At 38.9% G+C, this 22,906-nt stretch overlaps 1 protein-coding gene across 6 annotated transcripts in view; it reads left to right on the forward strand.

The window, feature by feature from the left end:
• The window catches only part of AUH (AU RNA binding methylglutaconyl-CoA hydratase), a 166,728-nt gene that overhangs the window by 79,389 nt on the left and 64,433 nt on the right, over positions 1-22,906 (forward strand). For 4 of the 6 annotated variants that reach the window (XM_063099961.1, XM_063099962.1, XM_063099966.1 and 1 more), the window contains 2 exons: positions 5,299-5,391; positions 7,174-7,230. The exons of 1 other annotated variant lie outside the window; for it this stretch is intronic. In XM_063099961.1, coding sequence (XP_062956031.1) covers positions 5,299-5,391; positions 7,174-7,230 — 150 coding nt within the window. The remainder of the gene's footprint in view (positions 1-5,298; positions 5,392-7,173; positions 7,231-22,906) is intronic. One more of the 6 variants, XM_063099963.1, reaches the window with a different exon arrangement.

The following is a 22,906-nucleotide window of genomic DNA, read 5'->3' on the forward strand; positions in this document are numbered from 1 at the left end:
AATTTTTATCAAATTCTTAACTATCAAATTTAAAAATAATTTGTATTAATTTTTAAAAATATAAACATATAGGAGGAAGAGTTATATTCCCTGACTTTTGAATTATGAAAGCATGAGCCTGAGCTGATTCATTTGTGCCTTGAGCTGATTCATTTGTGCCCTGCCCATCCCCAGGTGGTCACACTCACACCTTGTTCACTTCTCACCTGCTCTCTGCTTCTTCTGGGCACACTCCATCCTCGAGTCGTGGGGTGCCTGGAACCTGTCCCCTGAATGTGTGCTCCCATCACTTTATAGTAATGTTTCTTATGGTACCTCTCAAAATGGAGGGGATATGATTATTAATCAGTTTCTCTTAAGTGCTTTTTTTATGCATTAAATATTTTTCTTATTTTAATGACATTTTATACTTCTAAAGAAATGCTTTTTAGCTTTTTATTGGTTAAGTGTGATATTTAAGTATAAGACTTATTTGAGAGGGATTACAAGACTAATAAAACTAATAACTAATAAAAATGTGGAGCAAAGCCTTGCCAAATCTTTTTGAGTCCATTTTTCGCTTTGTTTTGCAGTGTTAAGAACATTATAGATGACCAGGAATTCTGATCTTCCTGTATTCTTTCTGTTGTACATCAGTGCTTATACAGCTTTGGACTATTATTACTTTTGCCGTTTATAGTCAGCTTATTTCTTTAACCCTTCCAATAGTCTGTATTTTTAGTGCACTGGTTGGTGTGAAGAAAAATTTCTCTTTCTATATACAGCACATCACTTTCCATTTTTAGGGGGAAATCTAAGGAGTATGAAACAACACCTGTTTACTGTGGGTTAGAATTTTCTGAAAGTGGAACTCAGTTTTAGTCTCAGCAGTACAGATGTTTTAGGCCTGGGTTTGATTTTGGAGGTTGTCTAAACTCATTTTTGTTATACCTCTTTTCTGAAAAGTCAGCTTCTAAAGAGATAGGAAGCTGGCCAGTTAGTTCAGTTGGTTAGAGCGTGGTGCTAATAACACCAAGGTGTGGAGTTTGATCCCTGTACTGACCAGCAAAGACAAACAAAATACCTTTTAAGTAAAAGGAGAAAAGATAGGGGAAAAAAAGGGGGGAAATAAAGAGGTAGGAAAAAATCATATCGTACAACACAGAACACTTCTGTGAGAGAGTTTTTTCCTAGACACCAAGTAGCATTTCTGCAGCAAATACCAACTGGATGTCCTCTGGTTCAGTTCTGACACTATCTACCTGGAGCATGAAGATCCTACAGATTGAGGGTTCAGTACCACAAGACAGACCCCCCCCCATTCAGATGCCAGTCACAAGTAGTAGGTTGTTACCTGTACTTCTGACAGACTGGCTGTAAGTTGGGGGTTTCTATGACCCCTTCCTTGGGTTTGGTTAATTTGCTAGAGCAGCTCCCGGAACTCAGGGAAACACTTTACTTATATTTACCCATTTATTATAAGGGATATTACAAAGGATACAGCTGAACAGCCAGATGAAGAGAAGCATGGGACAAGGTATGCGAGAGGAATGCGGAGCTTCCATGCCCTCGCCGGGCAAGCCATAGTCCAGGAACCACCACGTGTTAGCTATCCAGAAGCCCCATCTTCTGGGTTTTTATGAACCCTGTCCTTTTGGGTTTTTATGAAGGCTTCATTCCATAAGCATGATTGACTAAGTCGCTGGCTAGTGGTGATCAACTTAACCTTCAGCCCCTCTCCCCTCCCAGGAGGTTGGGGGTGGGGCTGAAAGTCTCAACACTTGAGTCCTACCTTAGACTTTCTGATGACTGGCCTCCATCCTGAAGCTACCTAGGGGCCACAGCCACCAGTCATCTCATTAGCCTGAAAGCCACTTCTTTCACTATAGAGATTCCAGGGGATTTAGGAGCTGTATGTCTAGAAATAAGGATGAAGACCAAGTATATATTTCAAAATGTCACAGCTTCCACCAGCTGCTTGGTGTGTGCCTTCCTCTGTCACTGAAGAGCAAGCCTTTCACACAGCAGGCGAGAGCAGCCCCACTCTCTCTCTCTGCCATTGCTCTTAGGACTGTATATATTGTTATTTCTTTAAAGTGCAGTCATGTGTTCAGTATGGGGATACACTCTGAGAAATGCATTAGGTGATTTCATTGCATGGCCATCACGGTGTACTTACACAAACCTAGATGGTATGGCCTACTACACACCTAGGCTCTAAACCTGTACAGCATGTTACTGTATTGGATGCTGTAGGCAATTGTAACACAGTGGTAAGTATTTGTGTGTGTAAACATATCTAAACATAGAAAAGGTACAGTAAATACAGTATAAAAGATAGAAAATGGTATACCTGTACAGGGCACTTAAAATAAATGGCGACTGCAGGACTGGAAGTTGCTCTGGGTGAGTGGTGAGTGAGTGTGAAGGCCCAGGACATTACCATGCGGTACTGTAGATTTTATACACACTGTACACTTAGGCTAGACTAAATTTATTTTTAAAAAAAGTCAATTGTGCTACGTCACCATGGCTATGATGTCATTAGAAGGTAGGAATTTTTCAGCTTCATTATGATCTTATGGGACCACTGTTATACGAGGGTACTTCCATGTGGAAAAATAGAATTAAAAGATAATGTAAATCTTTCCATGACCTTTTTGTAGTACCTTCATATATGCAGTCTGTCATTGACCAAAATGTCATTATATCTGTATTAAACAAAAGGTTTAGTGGGAAGTATGGTCATGAATGCTCTGGTAGAAATGTGTGCACAGAGTGCTGGGCACAAAAGAAGGGACATGTGAGCAGCACTCAGGGTGGGGCGAGTGAGGCATTCCAGGTGGGGCTGCAGCTTGTACATAGGTGGGCAGTCTTGGGTGGGAATGATTTCTGCAGGTGCTTTACGTACTTTGCAACTGCCATGCAGAGTATCTGTCTTAGGTTGGAGAAAAGATTGGACAGGGGGTCAGAACTTAGTTCATTAGGTACCTCTCATGCCATGCTGAAAGTTTACTCCATTTTTATACTGAAGGTGGAATGAATAAATGTACAGTTTTAAACAGGGGAATAGAATGATTATGTTTGCATTTAAGAAAGACTACCCTACAGGAAATGGAAGATGCATTGGAGGGTGACAGATTGCAGATAAAGGAGATTTATTAGGGACTTCCTCCTGGTGGGAAATGATGGGACCCAGAACTCTGGCAGTAGAAGAGGGGCTTGGAGACTTGTGAGCTCATAGAAAGGACTTAAGAGACAATTAAATGTAAGGGCATTGGGAAGAAGGACAACTGGTAAGATTTCTGGGTGTCGGTCTTGGGTGAGTTGGTGAATAGAGGTGCTACTAAGTGAAATAAAGTCTAGAAGAAGAATTGAGAAGAAGTTGATTTGGACATAATAAAGCATTTAAGTGGAGTTGTTCAGCAAGTAGGTGGCTACATAGATACAGTTTAGAGATGAATTTGGGTTTGAGACAGAAATTTGGACATCATTTGTATTATAGGTTGTAAAAGCTGTGGATGGGAATAAGACCTCCTGGGTTGAGCTTATACTGAGAGGGAAAGAAGGCTGAGAAGTAAACAGAGGTAGATGGAAAGGCAGGAAAGACGAGGGACCCAGTGGGCAAATGAAGAGAGGAGGTCAACAAGGGAGTGTCCAGGATTAATGTCTCTGATCTTCAGAGGCAGTGCGTTTAATAGGGACTGAATATTGTTTACCGTCTGTGGGACAGGATATGCTGTCACTGGTAACTGGAGCAAGAACAGTCTTGGTGGGTTGCAGGTGAATGGGTGTGGAGGATGTGGATTTACGTGCCTCCTCCCAGAAGCTAGACTGTAAAGGGAGGTGGGACAGAGGGCTACATATAGCAAGGCCTAGGGAGAGGTTTGATGGGGGAGACTTGAGACTGGAGAGGTAGTAGATTAAGGGAGTGTAGAAATAGATGATTACTACAGCTAGGTTCACAGGAAGGAAGCCGTGTTGGAGTGGGAACTATGTCATCCCATTTCACTTGTAGTAGCTCGAGGTGACCTAGGGAACCACTCAGATTAACTTGCCATTGTATTACTTTATTGATTTTTTTCAGGCACAATTCACTAGATGCATTAAACTCACTTCCTGACACTGACATAGCCGTCTGTTATTTTTTTTCACAAAGTGTGCTGGAAAACACATTTTGGATTTGTCCTGTCCTTTCAACCCCCCCCCCCCCCCCGCAACCTCTGTCAGGTTCAAACAGGTACATGTAGCGAGATAGGCCTGTGCCAAGGTCCCAGCCATCGCTGCTCTCCCAGGTGTACTTCTGCCCTGGCAGCAGCTTCAGCCTTTTCAGACTTCGACCTCAGAATAAGTCTGATGAATTCCTTTATGTGTGAATAAGTAAGACTAGTATACCTCAACAAACTGTATATTTTAAAAGGGGTCAAGGAGCGAGCCTCAGTTTGGGGAATTTTACTTATCAGAATACCTGTGGAAGAGAGATTTTTGGTGATGGTACCTTTTTAAAACCCACATTCTGTTTATATATTAAGGTTGGCCAGCCTGGCTTCACATTCCCGCAGTCAAAAATAAAATTAATAGAAAGGGTTCTGTTTCACAGTATAACTAATAAATATTGCCAGGCTTTTAAAAACTAGTTTTAAAAGTGAAACCTGTATATTATAATTTATAAAAGTTTCATTGAAATAATACCCTGTTTCTGGACTCAAGAATGCCCAGTTTAGAGTTCTGGGCCTGGCTGACTTCTTCCTAGTCATGCTTCTGGGCCTCTTCGTAGAGCCTGATCGATTTCTAGCTCCCATTTGTAGTCCTCACCAAGTGACAGCTTGCAGCCAGTGCCACAGCAGCCACTGTGACTGCTTCTTTCTTGTTTGGGCACATGTAACTTCTTTGAATGAGACTCTCATTCTAAGCACTGAAGTAGCCCATAAAGGATCATGAGTTTCAAAATTATACATAAGTTATTTCAACTTGAAATTTATGTGAATCAAATATCTTGCAAAAGACTTTACTCTAAGAGTAAAAAGTCATAAAACTATGATTCCACTAATGAAAAAGATATTTATGAAAGTAATTTAAAAATATGGGAAGGTTTAAATATATTGTTAGGCATTTATGTGTTGGAACACTAAACAATCATTACATAATGTTTTTGAAGAATAATGACAGAAATGCTTATATTTTGTTAAAGGCAAAAGGGATACAAAAGTCTGTATGTGATATCCCATTTAAAACATACATTTGTAGAAAAAAATCTAAAATGAATTACATAGTGAGGTAATAATTTTATTGAAGAAGCATAATTTTTTTCTATTTCAGCTAATCTTCCAGTGCCAACGATTGCAGCAATAGATGGACTTGCTTTAGGTGGTGGTCTTGAGCTGGCTCTAGCATGTGATATTCGAGTAGCAGGTGAGAGTTAATCCTACTGAATACATAATTTTTTAAAAATGGAGTTTCTGTTTACTCTTCAGATAATTCCAAACATTTTGTTCTGTTTCCTGTTGTTCAGTAGAACATTTTTTAAAAGTCACCTGTGGGCTTAATGAGTATTTAAAATTCCCCATTAAGGAAACAGTCTTTTGTTGTTTCTTGCTCAGTAGGAAAAGGGACCAGGGTGAGGCAGAACTGAGTTTGAATCTTAGGTCCTGCCCTTTTTAGACCGTTCCCTCCTCTCTAAAATGGGGGAAATGACTGTTGATATTGTGAAGATTAAGTGAATTAATTTCTGGATGTGCTTAGTTTAAGCACTTAGTTACCATTAGCTACAATAATAATAACTTAATCTCTTTGAAATTCACTTTCTTCCTGAATGCTTTTCTGAGGATTGTATGAGGCGATTATGTAAAAATAATGAAAGCAATTAGTGCTAACCACTTACTGAGTGCTGTGCTGTGCACCTGACATGTACTCATGCACGCAGTCTGCCTAGCAACCCTATGAGCAGGTACTTTGGGGGTACAGGAGGAAGTTCGAGCAGGGAGAGGGAAAGTAAAAAGTCCAGAAGAAGTGACGCAGCTGGGATTTGAACCCAAGCCATCTCGCAGCATAGCCCACCCTCCTATTATCCTCCTGGAGCAGTACATACTGATCTGCTGTACATGGCACACATAGACACACACAGACACACACACACACAGACACACTCACGGAGTACATACTGATCTGCTGTACATGGCACACATAGACACACACACACACGGAGTACATACTGATCTGCTGTACATGGCGCACATACACACACACACACACACACGGAGTGAGAGAGTGTGTGTGTACACACATACGTGTGCCTTAGCCTTGCCTGTATCCTTGGGCTCCAGGACCAAGAACGGGGCAAAGCAGATGGCACAGTGTTGCCACTATTTTTCCCCAGTTTCCACTGTCACTTCCAGTGTGACAGCGTGTTAAAAGTAGAGTCAACATAATTCAGCTTTTAATAGTTTTCTGTGACTTTCTTGGGGTTTGTGGTTGCTAGTTCATGCCTACTTTTTCTTCCTGTTTACTTTAGGTTCCTATTTTCTTTTGATGAAATCATTGGGTTTTAAATTGAAAAGCTAAGGTGCATTTAATCCGTTTCTGAAAGAATGCAGGTTCTGGAAATCAGGAAATGGTAAATAGTCTGAGTACATTTGAATATACAAATGAAGAAATAATTAAGATGTTTTAAGTACTTGTGAAAATAAACATGAAAGGAGGAGCCCAGTTCAGCTGTCAGAACAGTAAAACCATTTGTCAGAAAGTAAGTAGAGACTTGGTTTTGAAGAGCTGCCATATCTGATATGATACATTAAGCTGTTTGATCTGGGGGACTCTTCAGGCAGCTAAAGAATTCATATTTGTCAGACACAGCCTCTCTACTGATCCTAGATAATTAATGGGATCTCAGCCTTCAAATATGAGTTGCCAGTATCAGGCAATAATGTAGTACAGCCTTTGTCTTTCTGCATCAAAAATTAATTCACTGCCAAGCAATTTTTAACAGAAAATGTGACTCTCCCAATGTATGTCATTAAGAATGTTTACTCATTTCCATAACTAAGTGCCTTTTGAAGTGATTTTTTAAAAAATTTGTGACATAAATTTAATTAGTAAACAGTATTTTTAGTGTATCTTATTTTACTAACTTTCTCAAGTTTTCATATTTGAATTTGGCGATATGAGTGTTACTTAATTTTCTTTTTTTCTTTTTAGCTTCTTCTGCAAAAATGGGCCTGGTTGAAACAAAGTTGGCAATTATTCCTGGTGGAGGTATGAGTTGTTCCTGCCCGTCTCTCAGTACCCTTGATTTGTTCCCAGAAACGGTGTAAGGCAAAATCATGTTAATTCGAAAGGAAACATTTCTGGTGAAGAGACTCATGTTGTGTTGCTTTTGCTCCTCTATCAAAGTCCCTACTCAAAATGTGTTCTTTTTTAGCTTGTGTAGACAGTGAAGATAGTAATTACATTGGCTGTTGCTTTCTTTTTATGCTGTCTTCTGTGCCTTTCTATATTATTTCTTAAGTTTTAAATGATTGTTCTGGTCACATTATCATCACCATTTGGATCTATTTTCTTAAAGGATTGCACAGGTATTTTGAAACTTTTCCATGTACGTTTAGATGTGTGCATTCTCACTGAGAGCTTCATGCCTATGGTCAGACCCTGAATGGGGGAGGAGAGAGGGCTTCCCGGGCTTTTTGCCATCTTTCTTGTGCTTCTGTGCAGCAGGGTAAAGGTTGGGATTAATTGGTAGCCTGAATTTGGAATTGAAGCAGTATGGTTTCTTCTTTTTCTACGAAAAAAATAGGTGAGCTTCTTCTGTTGGAAGAGTCATTAAGAAAGCACCTTTCCAACATTGATAGTGAAATCTTGCATCACCCAATAAATCTGAAATTTTTGCTATTTTGGTTCAGAGAACTTGGAGATATTCCCAATTGGTAAAGTTGTTCTTAATTTAAGGATGTGTGTGTTATAGAAACCTTCTGTATTTGACTCATTATTCTTGGGTAGCTGCATCTGGCGTGGGCCTCAGGCTGCTTCTACTCATGGTGGAAAGTGCAGGCAGTCAGTGGGTGCCAGGAGATCACATGGCGAGAGGGAGAGAGAGAGAGAGAGAGAGAGAGAGAGAGAGAGAGAGAGAGGAGGAGGAGGAGGAGGAGGCATAGGCTCCTTTTAACCACCAGCTTTGAGGCACCCCCTCTCCCCCACCAGGGTCTTCATCTACTTACGAAGGATCCACCACAAGGATCCTCCCAACACTGCCACATTCGGGATCAGATTTCAACTTGAGCTTTGGGTGGGCAAACATATCTAAACTGTGTCACCTTCCTTGGTAGCTTTTGCATATCACGAGTGATACCTTGTTAGTGTATCATTTATAAGTGATAACTTATTAGTGTATGAATGAAATACCAGTAACAAGGTAAAATTAAAAGACGATGTTGAACATGGCAGACATGTTTGCATATGAATGGGTTAAAATTATATGTTTAACCTTATCATTATAAGATTATCCTGGTTAGGGTGTATAGGTAGAAGTGAAAACTTAAGTTACAGTGAATTTGAAGAATACCCAGGTCAGTGTATAAAACTTACTATGTTTTTTACTTAGGTAATCCACAAAAATGTTATTCTTGTAGGCTAAAAGCATTTGATATCTACCTGTTCTACCATGCCTGCCTTTTTCACAGTGACTAATGAAAACACTAGAAGGATTTATAAAAAAATGGATCCACTTGAAAAGAATTATCAGATAACTAATATGTGAAATAAAACTACTAAAAAGGATGACATGACATGTTACTGAAATTTTATTAAGTAAGGATTTATTGGTAATTAGGATATATCTAATCCTAGGAAGATAGTGGCTGTGGTGGGTTGAATGATGCCCTTCATCCCCCAACCCCCAAAATGTGTCAGCCTGGAACCTGTGAATGTGACTTTATTTAGAAAAAGGGTCTTTGCGGATGAAATTAAGATCATTCTGTATTATCTGAGTGAGCTTTAAATCCAATGACAAGTGTCCTTATAAGGAAGAAGAGAAGACACAGACAAGAAGAGAGGGTGATATGATGCCAGAGAGTGGAGTAATGCAGTGACAGGCCAGGGACGCCAGGGTTGCCATTGGCCACCGGAGACCAGGGAGAAAGGCATGGGACGGATTCTCCCTCCGAGTGTCCAGAAGGAACCAGTTCTGCCGACACCTTGATTTCAGACTGCTGGGCTGCAGAACTCTGAGAGAGTAAATGTCTGTTGTTTAGAGCCACTAAGTTTGTGGTGATTTCTTACAGCCGCCTTAGGAAACTAATGCAATGACATTTAACAAAAGTTTTTAGGTGGCTGGCCGGTAAGGGGATCCGAGCCCTTGACCTTTGTGTTTATAACACTGCTCTCTAAACAACTGAACTAACTGGCCAGCCCCTTAATACAATGACTTTTTAATGATGTTTAAAACTTTTTTTTGAATGGGGGTGGGCAGATTATTAGGTGGCAGAGATTGGGGTGGGATGAAGAGGAACTTGGTAATTTGGATATTTACTATGTCTTAAATATGAAATATTTTGTATTAAAACCACCAGAAGGTAGAATGGTTATATGAGAGTACTGTTAGGTTTGATTGGGTGAAAAAAGATTGATTCTACTACTGAAAAGAGGATGATGACTTTAATTCATTTCGTCTTCTCTCATGAACTTGCTGCACCATGCCATATGAGGTCTAGAAATTAGAATTTTTTTCCCAATATACTTAACTTCTCCAGGATCCTCTTCAATAGTGGATCCAAACCCACTTTGGACTACAAATTGTCATGAATAGAAATATTTTTCTAATTTTTATTAAACGAATTTGTCATAAAAATCAGAATGCTTTATTTAACATTTTCCCATCTATTATATAGGATGGTTTTCTGTTTTTTTGTTTGTTTCCTAAGTGAGTCTTAGGAAGACAAGTTGCATCTTTAATAACCTGAAGCTTTCTAGTACATAGTTCATAGCATGCTGCGTAGCATTGAATTTTTCATTAGAAATGAATCTGATTCCGTATGAAGCCACATATTCATATTTAGATAAAAAGAGATACACACGGAATTTTGGGTGCAGTTTCACGTTAGTATTGTGGTTCTTAAAGTGCCCTGGGTAAAGTTTGTTTTTTTAAGCAGCAGAGCAGTTTATTTTAAATAAGAGCAGTTATTTTGTGTATTACCTAAAAGAGCTATTCTGAAATTTTTATATAGAAAAATCTTCTGCTCAGTCCACAGAAGATTTTTTAAAAATCTGTAGGTATTTTTGCCGTCTCCATTTCTTCTCTTTCCTTTCCTTTTGTCATAGTTGACCCTCATATGAAAAGACTGTTTTAAGTTGTTTTTAAATTGTTGCCTTTTGCCATGCCTAAAATGATCTCTTAGATGTCCTCCTTCTGGCTGTAAGCATTTCTGTGAGCTGTTACCACGGATGCAGTAGACTACGCTTAGGTCTTCTCCCTTCTTGGTGGGTCTCTTGGTTACAAGAAGATGCTTCCCTTGCTTCACCGTCATGGCAGCAGCCAGGGGTTCGACGTCCTGGGCAGGCCTGGCTGTCCCTAGGGAGCCCTGCCTTACCGTCAGCTGTGTCTTTTTAGCTGCTGACCACAAAAGACGGATAGAAATAAGTGGGGAGAATATTGTGGGAAAAGCAAATGCTTCATTTTCCTTTTTAATATTATGGGGGAAGTGAATATCTTTGGGTAAGATATATGAATTGCAGCCAGTCTAGAAAATATGGGTGTCGTAAGTCTGACAAATAGTGCTCCCCTATGTTATTACAGGTCTGGGAAGCATTTGAAAGTTAATCCAAGTGAAACTGTACCTCCCGTGTGAATTTACTGTGTATTGGATGACGACAAAAGAGTTAACATGGTGCTGCTGGTTGTCCTATCACTTCTGCTCTTCTGTGACAATGGTTTACAAGGGACAGTTTATCAGAAACTAGTACTTAGTGTTTTTTTGTTTGTTTTCTATACTTAAACTTGAGTCTGAATAGCAATACAGTTATTTTTAAGGTGTGCTTTATAAATAAAAAGATAAGTTCAACTAGAAAATAACTTTTGAAGAGATAGTATATTCCTAATTAACATGAGTGTCAGTGGAATACTGTTATCATACAGTTTTTAAATTAGAATTCTCAATTTCAGTTTTTATTAGAAAGGATATTGTTTAGTTTCAACTGACTATACTAAAAGGATAGTTTAATGAAAAGAAAGGTGTGAAGGAATGTAGAAACATTTAAATAAAACTGAACTTTCTCAAATAGTAATTATATCAGATATAATTAAAAGACTGACTGTCAAATACTTAAACCAGTATTTTTATTTGTAATGTATATATTTTATTACAGACAAATATTATAGAATACAAAGTTCAATGCTATTGATTTATAGCACTAGCCATTTTAAAAATAATTAAAACTATTACCTCAGAACCTTGCTATAATATTCTAAGATATTTTGGGCATTATTGTACTATATATAGCCCTAGTCTGTTCTCCAATATTCTTACCTTTAAGAAAGCATTTTCAGCCTCCTATCTTCTTCCCAACTGGGAGAATATGCAAATATTACAAAATAAAATTCTCTTTTAGAAATGTTTTCTAAAGAAATACCACTCTTTAACACATTTATAAGAACTGAATAGAATAAATTCAGATCATTAATATCTGTTTGACAGTTTGGGAAATTTCTTTAAATTTACACAGAAAGTAGCAGCAGATTACCTCATTTCTGGCCTTTATTCTTGTCTGTTCTACTGGAGGATTTGGGGATTGTGTCAAGAAACCTTGTAACCTAAGGTAACTGTTAAGACTTTTGGCTTGGGTGTATACCACGTGGTCAAGATGCTGGGTATTTCCACTGCTCTTTGGGTTCTTTTTATTTCCCCCCCAACTTTTTGGGCAGGGGTGAAGTTTTCAAGCTTTAGGAAATCTCAAAGGTAGTAAAATGCACATCTGTATACCCTTTACCAAAGTCTATCCCTTCCCTTCCTTTTCTCTTTCCACTCTCTCTCAGAACCCTTTCAAAGTAAGCTGCATTGTCATAACACAGTGAACCTTTTAATATTTCAGCATGTTTCCTAAGAATAAGAATGGTTTCATATAATCACAATACTATCATCACACCTAATATATGTTACTTTAGTAAGTGGTGTCATTTAATGTATGCTCCACATCCAGAACTCTCCAGTTGTCTGTAGATATTTTTGTTTTGCTTTTCCAATCCGGGATCCAGTTTTGCATTTGGTCAGATCTATGATTTTTTCACATCTAGAAGAGTCCCCCATATCTTTTTTTTTAATAACACTGATTTTTTGGTCACTGTTTTGTTTTTCCCTCCCCAGGGTGAGGGATTTGGGGGCATTACTGTACATTTTTATAGGCTGTGTTTAGCAATAAGGCAGTCTCTTGGCATGTTTTCCACGAACTCTCTTTTAAGGTGTGTCTGTGACATAATGATGGATTTTTAAATCCTGCTAGTGAATGTTGTCTTAAATACAGTAGTCATTTTGGAAAACTTTTGTTTATAATCTTTGTTGTAACCCTCCAAGAAATTACATCAGAATCTGAGCTTATTCTTTTGAATATCCTTAGCAATGACCCATTTTTATCCTGTGAGGATGAATTTGATTTTCATAAATAGCAAACTCTTTCTGTGCCAAATCTGATTAATAAGGTCATGCTATTTCAGGAAGAAGAAGAGTACAACAACAAAAATAAGACTGATTTTCTTAAGTGGCTCGTATAATATCAAGCATTTTACCAGTGTTGAGAACAGTGGACAGCATTGTTGGGGTTAGTGCAGCACTTCCTGAAGTGACTTCCTTAGAAGCTGTCACTCATGCAGCTCTCTGAAGTCTAGTGTATTTATTAACATACCTCATGTGCACACTCTGCAAAGCCTCATTTCTTTATACATTAAAATGGAGTTTAGTGACCATTCTTTATATTTAGTTAGGGTGTTTGGAGAGTGATTTGTCGCCTTCCTACTGTGTGCAGGCCATTTTGTTATTTGCTGTGGAGGAAACAGATATAAGTAGGAGTTAACAATGCTCCATGTAAAATCTGGTAGGAGAGATTAAACATGTGTACAAGTATCATAACTGCCCTCTCATAACGTTATTGTAATCGGACAGGCGTAAGGCAGTATAAACTGAGAATCATGAGTTTAGAGAAGATAGTGCGGAGTCTGTCAGCCCTCATGAAGGAAAAATCAAGAGATCTTAGTTGACAAGGCCTATAACGTGGGTCCCTGGCTACTTCTCTGACCGCAGCTCCTACCACTGCTCCCCTTGCTCACAAACTGTGTTCCAGGCATATTTATTCACTGAACTTAGCAAACATTTGTTGAGTTGTGCACTGATGTAGACCTTTGGGGATGCAGCTGTGAACAGACAAGGAAAAATCCCCACTACCATGAACCTTGCATTCTAGCACAAGAACAGTGGACATGGCAAAGGGTAAGTTGAAAGTTATGGTAGAAGTGGAAAGGGAAGGGGTCGGAGGAGGGGTGGGGTTTGCACTTTAAAACGGGGAGGTCAGAGCAATCCTCATGGAGAAGGTAACATCAGAGTTAAGACTTAAAGGGAGTAGAGGAAATTAGTCATACATATGGGAGGAAGAATATTTCAGACAGAGGTAACACCCAGTAAAAAGGGCTTGAAAAATCACTGCAGAGAGGAGGAGGCGGAGCAGAATGATAGGAGGAGGTATGTCAGAGAAGCAGTGGGGCGGTCAGATCGTAGAGATGTCACAACCACTGTGGACTCTAGCTTTTCCGCTGGGTGAGAAAGTTTATCTGCAGAGGGGTGACATGCTCTTAGATTTTTGAAGATTCATTGTGATCGTTGTGCTGAGAGTAGGCAATGGTAGACCCAAATTAGAAGCAGGAAGCCTGTTCCTGCTAGGAGCCTGTTGCTGTGGCGTGCGATGGGGCTTGGACTGGAGTAGTGGGATGTGGTTCGACTCTGGGTATCTTTTAAAGATGGAGCCTAGAAAATCTCTTGACAGATTGGATGGGGAGCATAAGAGACAGGGAGGCGTAAAGAATGACTCCATGCATTCTGGTGGTGCAGCTGAAAACGGAAATTGCCTCCTACTGTGATAATGGAAAGCTGTGAAAAAAGTAGGCTTGGAAACAACAATCAAGAATATTGTTTTGGGCATGTTTGGTAAAAAATGATCATTAAACATCCAAGTGCAGTGTTAATCAAGTAGACTGTTACACAAAAGTGGAGTTTAGGAGAGTGGTCTGGGCTGAAAATAAAAATGTACAGTTCATTTTTTTTTTTTTTTTTTTTTTTTTTGGCATCCACTGGCCTTTTCAAAGGCATCCTGAAGCCCAGAAAGAGACACTGGTGCAAACAGAGAACTCCAGGAGGATCTCTCTAGTTCAGGCTTGAGAAACTGGGAAACAAATTTGCTCATAGTGTTAGCAGTGACAGCTGGGACCCAAAACACCAGAAATTCTGGAGAAGGGAAACGCCTTCTTCAGTCAGAAGAGCTGTGGTCTCTAGACGGTGGGGTAGATCCCCGTTGCTTTACTTTTACTTATCTTTCCACCTTTTGGTCTTGGACACTAACATAGTCATTGGAAGTCCAAGCCAGAGCACGATAAATATAACCTTAAAGTTCTGGCCAGAGGACCAAAAAGGGGACACCCAAGGGAGCCAAAAAGTGCCAGAGAGAAGGTGAAGAGAAAGGACTCAGGGAAGTGACTCCATAAAGTTTAAGAACTCCTGGACTCACTCCAGCACCATGCATGTGTGTCTGTGATGCAAAGTAGGAGACCAAACACTTTGAGGGCTGGACTAAGAGGTGGACCACTGCTGAGATCCAACCCTGTCCAAAGGCTTTGAAACAGCAAATGCTGAAGCCACAGTCCACACAAGGCTAGTTGGAATGTGCGGCCTGATTACAGTTCAGGCCAAAATTACTCAGCATATGAAGAAGCAAGAAAATCTCAACTTGCATGGGAGAAAATGATCAGCTGATGCCAGCCAGGGTGACAAAGATGTTGGAATCATCTGACGAAGATTTTAAAGCAGCTCTCACAGAAGTGCTACAGGAAGTAAGGGCGAACAGTTTCAATCCTCTCCTATTCACCCTTTTGGGAAGGGAAGGACTTCTGCCCTAGGGTTAGGGGGATGGCCAAACCCATGACACCTGGCACTGGACACATGTGGTTGACAGCAATTTATTAGTCATATAGACTCCTAGCCCAGAGAAGGATGACCCCACACACCACACAGGGCCACTCAGGCAGCGTGAACAGGCGGCTGTGGTGTCAAGAGGGTGATGTGCCCCCTGGGTCCTGCTGGAGGATGTGATTTGCTTGTTGAGATAATTCTGTGGGCTGGCAGGGCACCAACACCTGCTATCCAGGACAAGGTAGGAGCTGCGCCTTGGCCCCCCTTATGAAGAGGGCTATTTGTTTAGGGGACCTTGTCATGGGAGCAGTTGGGAGGGGAACTCATAGGCCATTTGTGGGCCTCCCGGTTTCCCTAAATGTTAAGGTAACACATAACATTGGACCTTAATTTTAGGCCATATACCACATGAGGACTCTTGAAAGAAATGAAAATATAGAAAGTCTCAGAAAATAAATAAAAGATATAAAGTACCAACAAATAAAAATTCTAGGACTAAAACATCTAATAGCAAAATAAAAACACACTGAATGGACTGATTTGCAGAACAGAGATGACAAAAGAGAGTGAGTGAACTTAAAGATAGATCAATAAAAATTATTCAGTCTGAACAACGGAGGGGGGAAGAAAGACTGAACCTCAGAAACCCTGTGGGATATTCTGAAGATTTAACATTTGTGTCTCAAGAGTTTCAGAACGAGAGACGAAAGGGTGTTTCAGAGAAATTTAAAAAATGAAGAAATAATGACTGAACAATTTCCAAATTTGGTGAAAGACACAGACATAAGGATTTAAGAAGCTGAGTGAACACAAGCAAGATTAGCCCAAAGAAATTCATGACCAGACACATCATAGTCAAACTGCTTAGAATTAAAGGCCCCCCACCCCACCCTAGTCTTTCAAGTTACAGGTAAGAGCCATTGTTTATAGGAAAATTATGATTTGAATAGACTGTAGTTTCCTCATCAGAAGTGGAACAACATTTCTAAAGTGCTGAAAGAAAAGAACTGTCAACCTGGAATTTTACGGCCAGAGAAAATTATCGTTTAAGGATGAAGATGAAGTAAGGACATTCTCAGGTTAAGGGAAAATCTAATAGAATGCATTGCCTGCGGACCCAGTGTGTTATTGGTTAAAGGTGGACACAGTGATCAGTGGAGCACCGTAGAATCCAGAAACAGACGCACACAAAAAAGGCCAGGTGATATTTGACAAAGGAGAGTATGGTGTTGGAAAAACTAGACTCTCATATGCAAAACATAATTAAAGAGAGCCTCAATTTAAATCTCATGATTGTGCAAAAATTACCTCAAAATAGATTATAAATGTAAAACTGTACAAATTTTTGAAGCTTCATGAAGTCAGAGGCGCTCTCTCATGTTCCCCAGAGTATGAGAGCAGAGAGCAAGGGGCATGGCCCGCTGATAGGTGCTCAGTCAGTGTTATTAAATGTGTGAATTACTGCTCCAGGAGAAGGTAGAGTGAAGTGAACTTCAAAGAGTGGTTACACAGAGTAGATTGGAGAGTTAATGTTATAGGAATATGTTATTTACTTGAATTGCATGTTTTCTTCGTTAAAATTAGCTTTAGTGTTTAATATGTCCAAATTATGTAAGTAAGGAAATCTAATTACTTGGTGACTTTGATTCCAAGTATTTTGACTTCCTCCTTATACCTTCAAATTGATGTCAGTGTCTACTGTCCTAATTTTTAATTTTTTTCTTTTTTGTTTAATTAGTTAACTTGATATTTTAAAAAAACTGATTATTTTGTGAGTAGCATATTACCTTCCTGTTGTCCAGCTGTAATCAAGGTAGCCTTATTTGCATTTCTAAATGCTGTAGTACTTACTTTATGTATCAAATAAACTGCCTTTTAATGGGGTATTCAGGTCATTTGTCTTTAGTGATTGTTGATATTGTTATGTTTAAATCTCTCCTTTTCTTATTTGCTTTTTATTTATTCCATCTGTTTTGTTCCCATTTTCCTTTTTTTGCCATCATTTGGATTAATTGAATATTTTGTATGATTCTATTTTATCTTCTTTTTAAGTTTACATACTGTTACCCTTCATGTTATTAAGTTGTTTTAGAGTATATACTGTACATCTTCAGTTATGATAGTCTACTATTAAGTGAAAAACCATTTTCATATATATTATAAGAACATTATAGTAATTACTTCCATTATTTTCTCTGAACTTTGTGCTGCGAGGGTACTCCAAAAAGTTCATGGAAAAGTAGAACTAAAAGATAATACAAGTCTTTCCTTGAATGTTTTGAAGATCCTTTGTATTGTTATGCATTATTATTTTACGTGTTATACACCCTCACCCTATCATTATTACTTTTGTTTAAATAGTCAGTTAGATTTAAGTAATTAGAAAAAGTCATATATATTTACTTGCGTAGTTATTTCCAGTTTTTTATTTCTCTGTATAGGTCCATATTTCTATTTGTTATCATTTCCTTCTCCGCAAGGATTTCCTTCAGAATTTCTGTAGTGCAGGTTTGCTGCTGATAAGCGTCTTCAGCTTCTGAATGTCTAAAAATGTCTTTACCCTTGTATTTGAAGATCTTTTTGCTGAGGATAGAGTCCTAGGTTGGCATTTGTTTTTCTGCCAGTACTTTGAAGATGTTGCTCCGCTGTCTTAGCTGTGTCTTTTTCGGACAAGGAATCTGTTGTCATCCTCTTCTTTGTTCTCTGTGGAGCCGTGTTTTTCCTACAGCTGCTGTTAAGGTTTCCTTTCTCACTGGTCTCAGTGGTTTGCATCATGATGCGCTTTGGTGTGGTCGTCTTCGCGTTCCCTGTGCTGGGCGCTGGCTGACCTTCCTCCTCTTGGCGTTCATCGAGCTCCTGCTCTTTACCCACCCAGCAGGTCCACTGGCCGTCCACAGCTTAGTTTCCACCTCTCTGTGCCATGTCCTGGAAACTCTTTCACGGCTTACATTCTGTCGTACTCATTGTGCTACTACAGTGCTGAATGCATTTGGCTGTCAGTTGCCTGATGTATCTTTACCCAGCCTTTTATTTTCTACCTTTGAATTGCTTTAAAAAGTGTGTGTCTTACGGATGTCATGCAGAGTTTTGTAGAGGTTATTGTACAATGTGTTTCTTCTAATGGGTAATTTTATCTGGTTTTTTGTATTCTTTACTTCAGGAAGAAAACCACATACTAAGTATTTTTTATATGCCCAGTGTCTTCCATACTTGTTTCTTGTCCTGTATCTTCTAAAAGCTATTGTTCTTGAGTCTTGCCAGTGTATATTGTGCCAGATCTTGTTTCCATGGTACTTTTTTGCAAGTTCAGTATTTCCTTATATTTTTATGTGTATGTAACATAAAGATACCTTTTTAAAAAAGAAAGATTTGTGTTTTATTACTTGCATTTTTCTTTAGATGTGACACTGGCAAAGTCAGCCAATAATCTACATTGAGTTTCTCAAAACGAATGTTGACTTACTGTTATAATCTTTTGTTTTTGTTTTTTATTGCTTTGAAAAAGAGTCTAAAACAATTTCTTAAAGTTACATTACAGTGCATATAAAGATAGGGCACATTTTTGAGAATGTACATTAATAACAATTTGTATATGCAGTACTCATTTTCATTTAGTAGTCAACATTATTTGAGACTACATTAGGCAATTCTAAGATATTGAAAATATTTTTTAATTTAATTCTACTGATCCTCTTTGTTTTCTTCAAAGTTTGAAAATACAAATAACCTACGAGAGCTAGTATTAACTTAAAGATATATAAAGGAAATCTGTATTTGATATTGGCGCTGGTTATTATTTTTTGCCCTTGCGTGGAAAATGATTTAAAACTTTTAGTGCATGGAGCTATGCTTTAGGAAGCTATTTTGGTACTAGTCTCAAAGGACAGATCTCTATTCTTTTCCCACCTTATTGAAACTAGGTCACTGGCTTTTGGCACATGTCCAGTGATATGAGATTTGATGTACAGGCACTGTCTAGAACTAGTAATGCAGTGTCAGCAAGGCCACTTTTCCTTTCACAAACATAATTTCTAGTGCCCTGGAATTCACTTATTCTTTGACCTGTTAATAATTACACTTGTTCACTAGCATTTCAGAGGCAGAAGAGCCTCTAGAAGTGGCCATAGTCACTCTGTTAGGTGATAAGTTATGGGATTTCTGTTTAGCTTGGAGGTTTGGCCTGTTGAAGTGGTTGATATTTTATGAAAACCAAAGAGCAGACTTCTGCCTCATGCCGTGATAGGATTCACTGCTTCACGTGGTTGAGAACAGTCTTCTAATCACCTAAATGTATTTTTGGATTACCTTTTTCTATGGCCAACTTTAAACATGCTGTTTCACTTACCAGCCAGAAGCAAGTACTTGAAAAATGGGAAATAACCATAGGGCTCCTCTAAAATTAAATACCTATAGGTCCTGTAGTACCTAATTTTAAAATGAGCTGCTTTGAAATCAGTCATATATTAGTTCAGTGTTTCCAAGAGATCGAGAAAATATGAATACAAAACCACTGACCTTGCCTGTCTAGTCTAGTGATTTGGGACCCTAGAGTGGGGCATCCTGGTTCTGAATCCTTGCTCTGTGGCCCTGGGAAAGTGACTTGCCTCTCTGTGTTTCTGTCCCAAATCTATATGTGTGAGAGTAAGCATGCATGTTTTATTGTGGCATTTGTGAGGCCAGTGGGAATGAACACATGTGCAAGGCTTTGAAAGTGTTCTGGGAGGTGATCACCGCTCCATGCATGCAGTGATAGTAGTCACTGTGTTGTTGCTGCTTACTGTGTTTTATAAATGTCCTTTTAGTCTTTTGCCATCCTGCCCCTTCCTTGCCTAATAAATTGCTACTCTGTTATGTGTGGTTAGGAGTACCTAGTTCTGTTTAATTCCCCAAAGAGGGCAAGTTTTAGGAATAGTGTCACTTAAACTACTCAAGAAGTGTAATTCTTGTAGGATTGGCCATGTAGCCTACCTTAGCATAATTGAAAAGGAGCTTTTCCAAACTGTAGCATTAAAAGGTGAAGCTTGGTAAGGCAGATTTATGGATTTGGGGCCTTTTCTATGCTTCAATTTCATGTATTTGTCTGTTTAATAGATGTTTTTCTTCTTTGAGTTATCTAAAGTTCACTTTCATCTTATAATTATTGTTAACTTACACAAAGATTTATTCAATGTTAATTAAGTCCTGTATTATTCAGAAATATAAATGTAGTTGTCAATCTCATCTTTACTTTGCTCTCTTAATTTTTATACACTTGACTTTGCAGTTATAAAATTTTTACTAATCGTTTATTTGTAAGCCTCAAAACAACTGTTGGGAACTCAGTGGAAAATAAGAATTGTAAAATCCGAAAGGATCTGGGTTTTTATTCACACGTGTTAAGAATGTGTCATTGTCATCAGGTGTTGAAGTAAGAACCTCATGCTATGCTTTCCTCTTCCAATTTGCAGTCTGTCTCTCTACTGGTGCGGTGATATCGTTGACATGTCATCCTAGCACTCTGAGTGTCACCACGGGAGGAGCTGGTCCCTTTTGCCAACTCCTGTATCAGCAATGTCTAGCCCAGTGCTTGTTAAATGCTAGGTGCTTAGTAAATGTTTGTTGAGTGAGATCAGAAGATTTTGCCTAAATTTTGTATGTTCTAGGATTTTTGAGAGGCATACCGAGAAATTATGTTTGCATGTTCTTTGGATTTGTTTCTGCTTATAAGAAGCATGTTTTGCACATTTGTATTCTGTTTGTTGCTTTTGTCAATGTTGTAGTTTTTAAATAGGCATGGTTTCATTGCCCTTTAGTTGCAAATGATTCAGATTCTGGGGACATATAAAAACTGTTCATCTGCTCTGAGTAACACAGACCTTGAGAGAGCCCTTTATTTGTGTGCCAATCATTGGATCCTTAGGTTGAAGAAGAAAGGAGCAGATTGTCTTTGTTAAACTCAAGTATTATGTCTGTGAAGAGAGAAAAGAAAGTAGATTAAGATTCAGGAGTTATTTGTGTTTTACGGCTGTGCAGAATTAAAACCACAGAAAGTGTTAGAGTGCTCAGACCCTTTTTAAGTGTGAACCACTGAATTTTCATGAGTTTAGTGATTGCTCTGGAACTGGAGCCACGCCCCTCCCACTGCCTGTTATTTGGGTCACTCTGTAATTATTTTTTGCTGATTTGTCTCATGAATGTACCCATAAGCTCATTATTTTTAGTGCCTTAAAAAATATTGAGGTATAAAGACATGGACTGTTTAAAATACTTCAGATTGATATGTTTATTTGTGTGGCCTTAAATAAGTGCAACTATTCTAGCCAGTTGATGTTGTAGAAATCTAAATTGTTCAAATGTGAAATGTAGCATGCTATTTTTTCAACTGTTCTCATGTACAGTGCTGATTAACAGCCCCTTAACTAACACTTTCATACTAGCCAGTTACAGGAGAATCCTCTCATCATGCAGATGTTAGGAGATATCTACATCACAGGGAATCCGGGGAAGAGCTTTCCACTTGTTTATACTAAGTGAAGCGTGTTCTGTAACACTGCTGCAATGTGAACCTCTTCCATTGTTTGGCCGTGACAGCATCCGAAGCGAAGCCCTCTTTCTAGGTCTCTGCTTTATGGTTTTGGGTAGATGGCTGCACACTGAGTTTCGGTGGCTGTGTCCCTGTCCACAGCAGCAGTTCCATGGCAGTGTTTGTGGCAGCGGGGTCCTCACCAAAGGTGGGCCTCTTCAGTGTGGTTTGGTGATGCAGTCCTGGATCTTGGTGTCTCCTGGTTCCTGCCTGTTTTTTCAAACGTAATTCTTCAGTATTCCTGATAATTCTCGGGGCTACCCAAAAACCTTTCAGTAAATTCCTTTTCTGTATAAATTAGCCAAAGTTGGTTCTATTGCTAACCCCTGAGAAGCTTCACCGATAGAGCTATCCATTGTTTTTTATCTCCTAAATCCAACTCAGCACGGTGTGCTGATGCTACAGTGCAAGTGTTAGGTACTGAGGATTTTGCTCTCCTTTTCTTTAGAGTATGTGCTATGCCTAATATTTCTTACCTGGTTTTCCAGTTGATTATTTTTTTGGTTTATAGGTCTATGAGATGTGCTCATCTATATCGAGTATTTTCTTGAATACCACGTACGTACAAGACACTTGTAGTGGCTGAAAATATGGCAGTAAACAAAGGAGACAAAACCCCCTGGCTTCAGGGAGCTTACATGTGAGGAGGAAGACAGATGAATAAAGTATGTAATATGTTAGATGATGATAAATGTGGTGATGGAAAAGATGAAACATGGGTGATCTGAGAGTACCTAATGAGCTGAATCCTGTTGGTTTCAAGATGGGGGGAGAGTACTGGGTCCTGCTCCCTTTTCTGCTGGCATGATTCGGAGGCCCAGGAAGAAAAGGCACACCCAGGGTGCTAACAGCTTCCAGACTCCCTTTGTCTTCTGAGATACACTGGTTGGTCCAGGGCACTGACAGGACATGGAGGAGCAGCGTTTCAAAAGAGCTGTACACTGGAGGTGCACGAGCAGCCTAAGTTTACTTCAGCAGGTGTAGGTGTAATGATATTAAATATGTAGTTGTTGCAGAATATAGTTTTAAAAGTACACGATGTTAGGAGAATTATTTTAAGTTTCTACTATAAGTTTAAACACATGGTCTATTACATCTGGACTGTGTGCATGTTACCCTAAAGTCTATTTTATTTTTTTTATTTTTATTTTTTTTAAGCATTGCATCTTCATTTTTATTTATTTATTTATTTTTATGTTAGAAATATTTCTTT

Source organism: Cynocephalus volans, chromosome 6, assembly GCF_027409185.1.
Source record: "Cynocephalus volans isolate mCynVol1 chromosome 6, mCynVol1.pri, whole genome shotgun sequence".
NCBI classification, from domain to species: domain Eukaryota; kingdom Metazoa; phylum Chordata; class Mammalia; order Dermoptera; family Cynocephalidae; genus Cynocephalus; species Cynocephalus volans.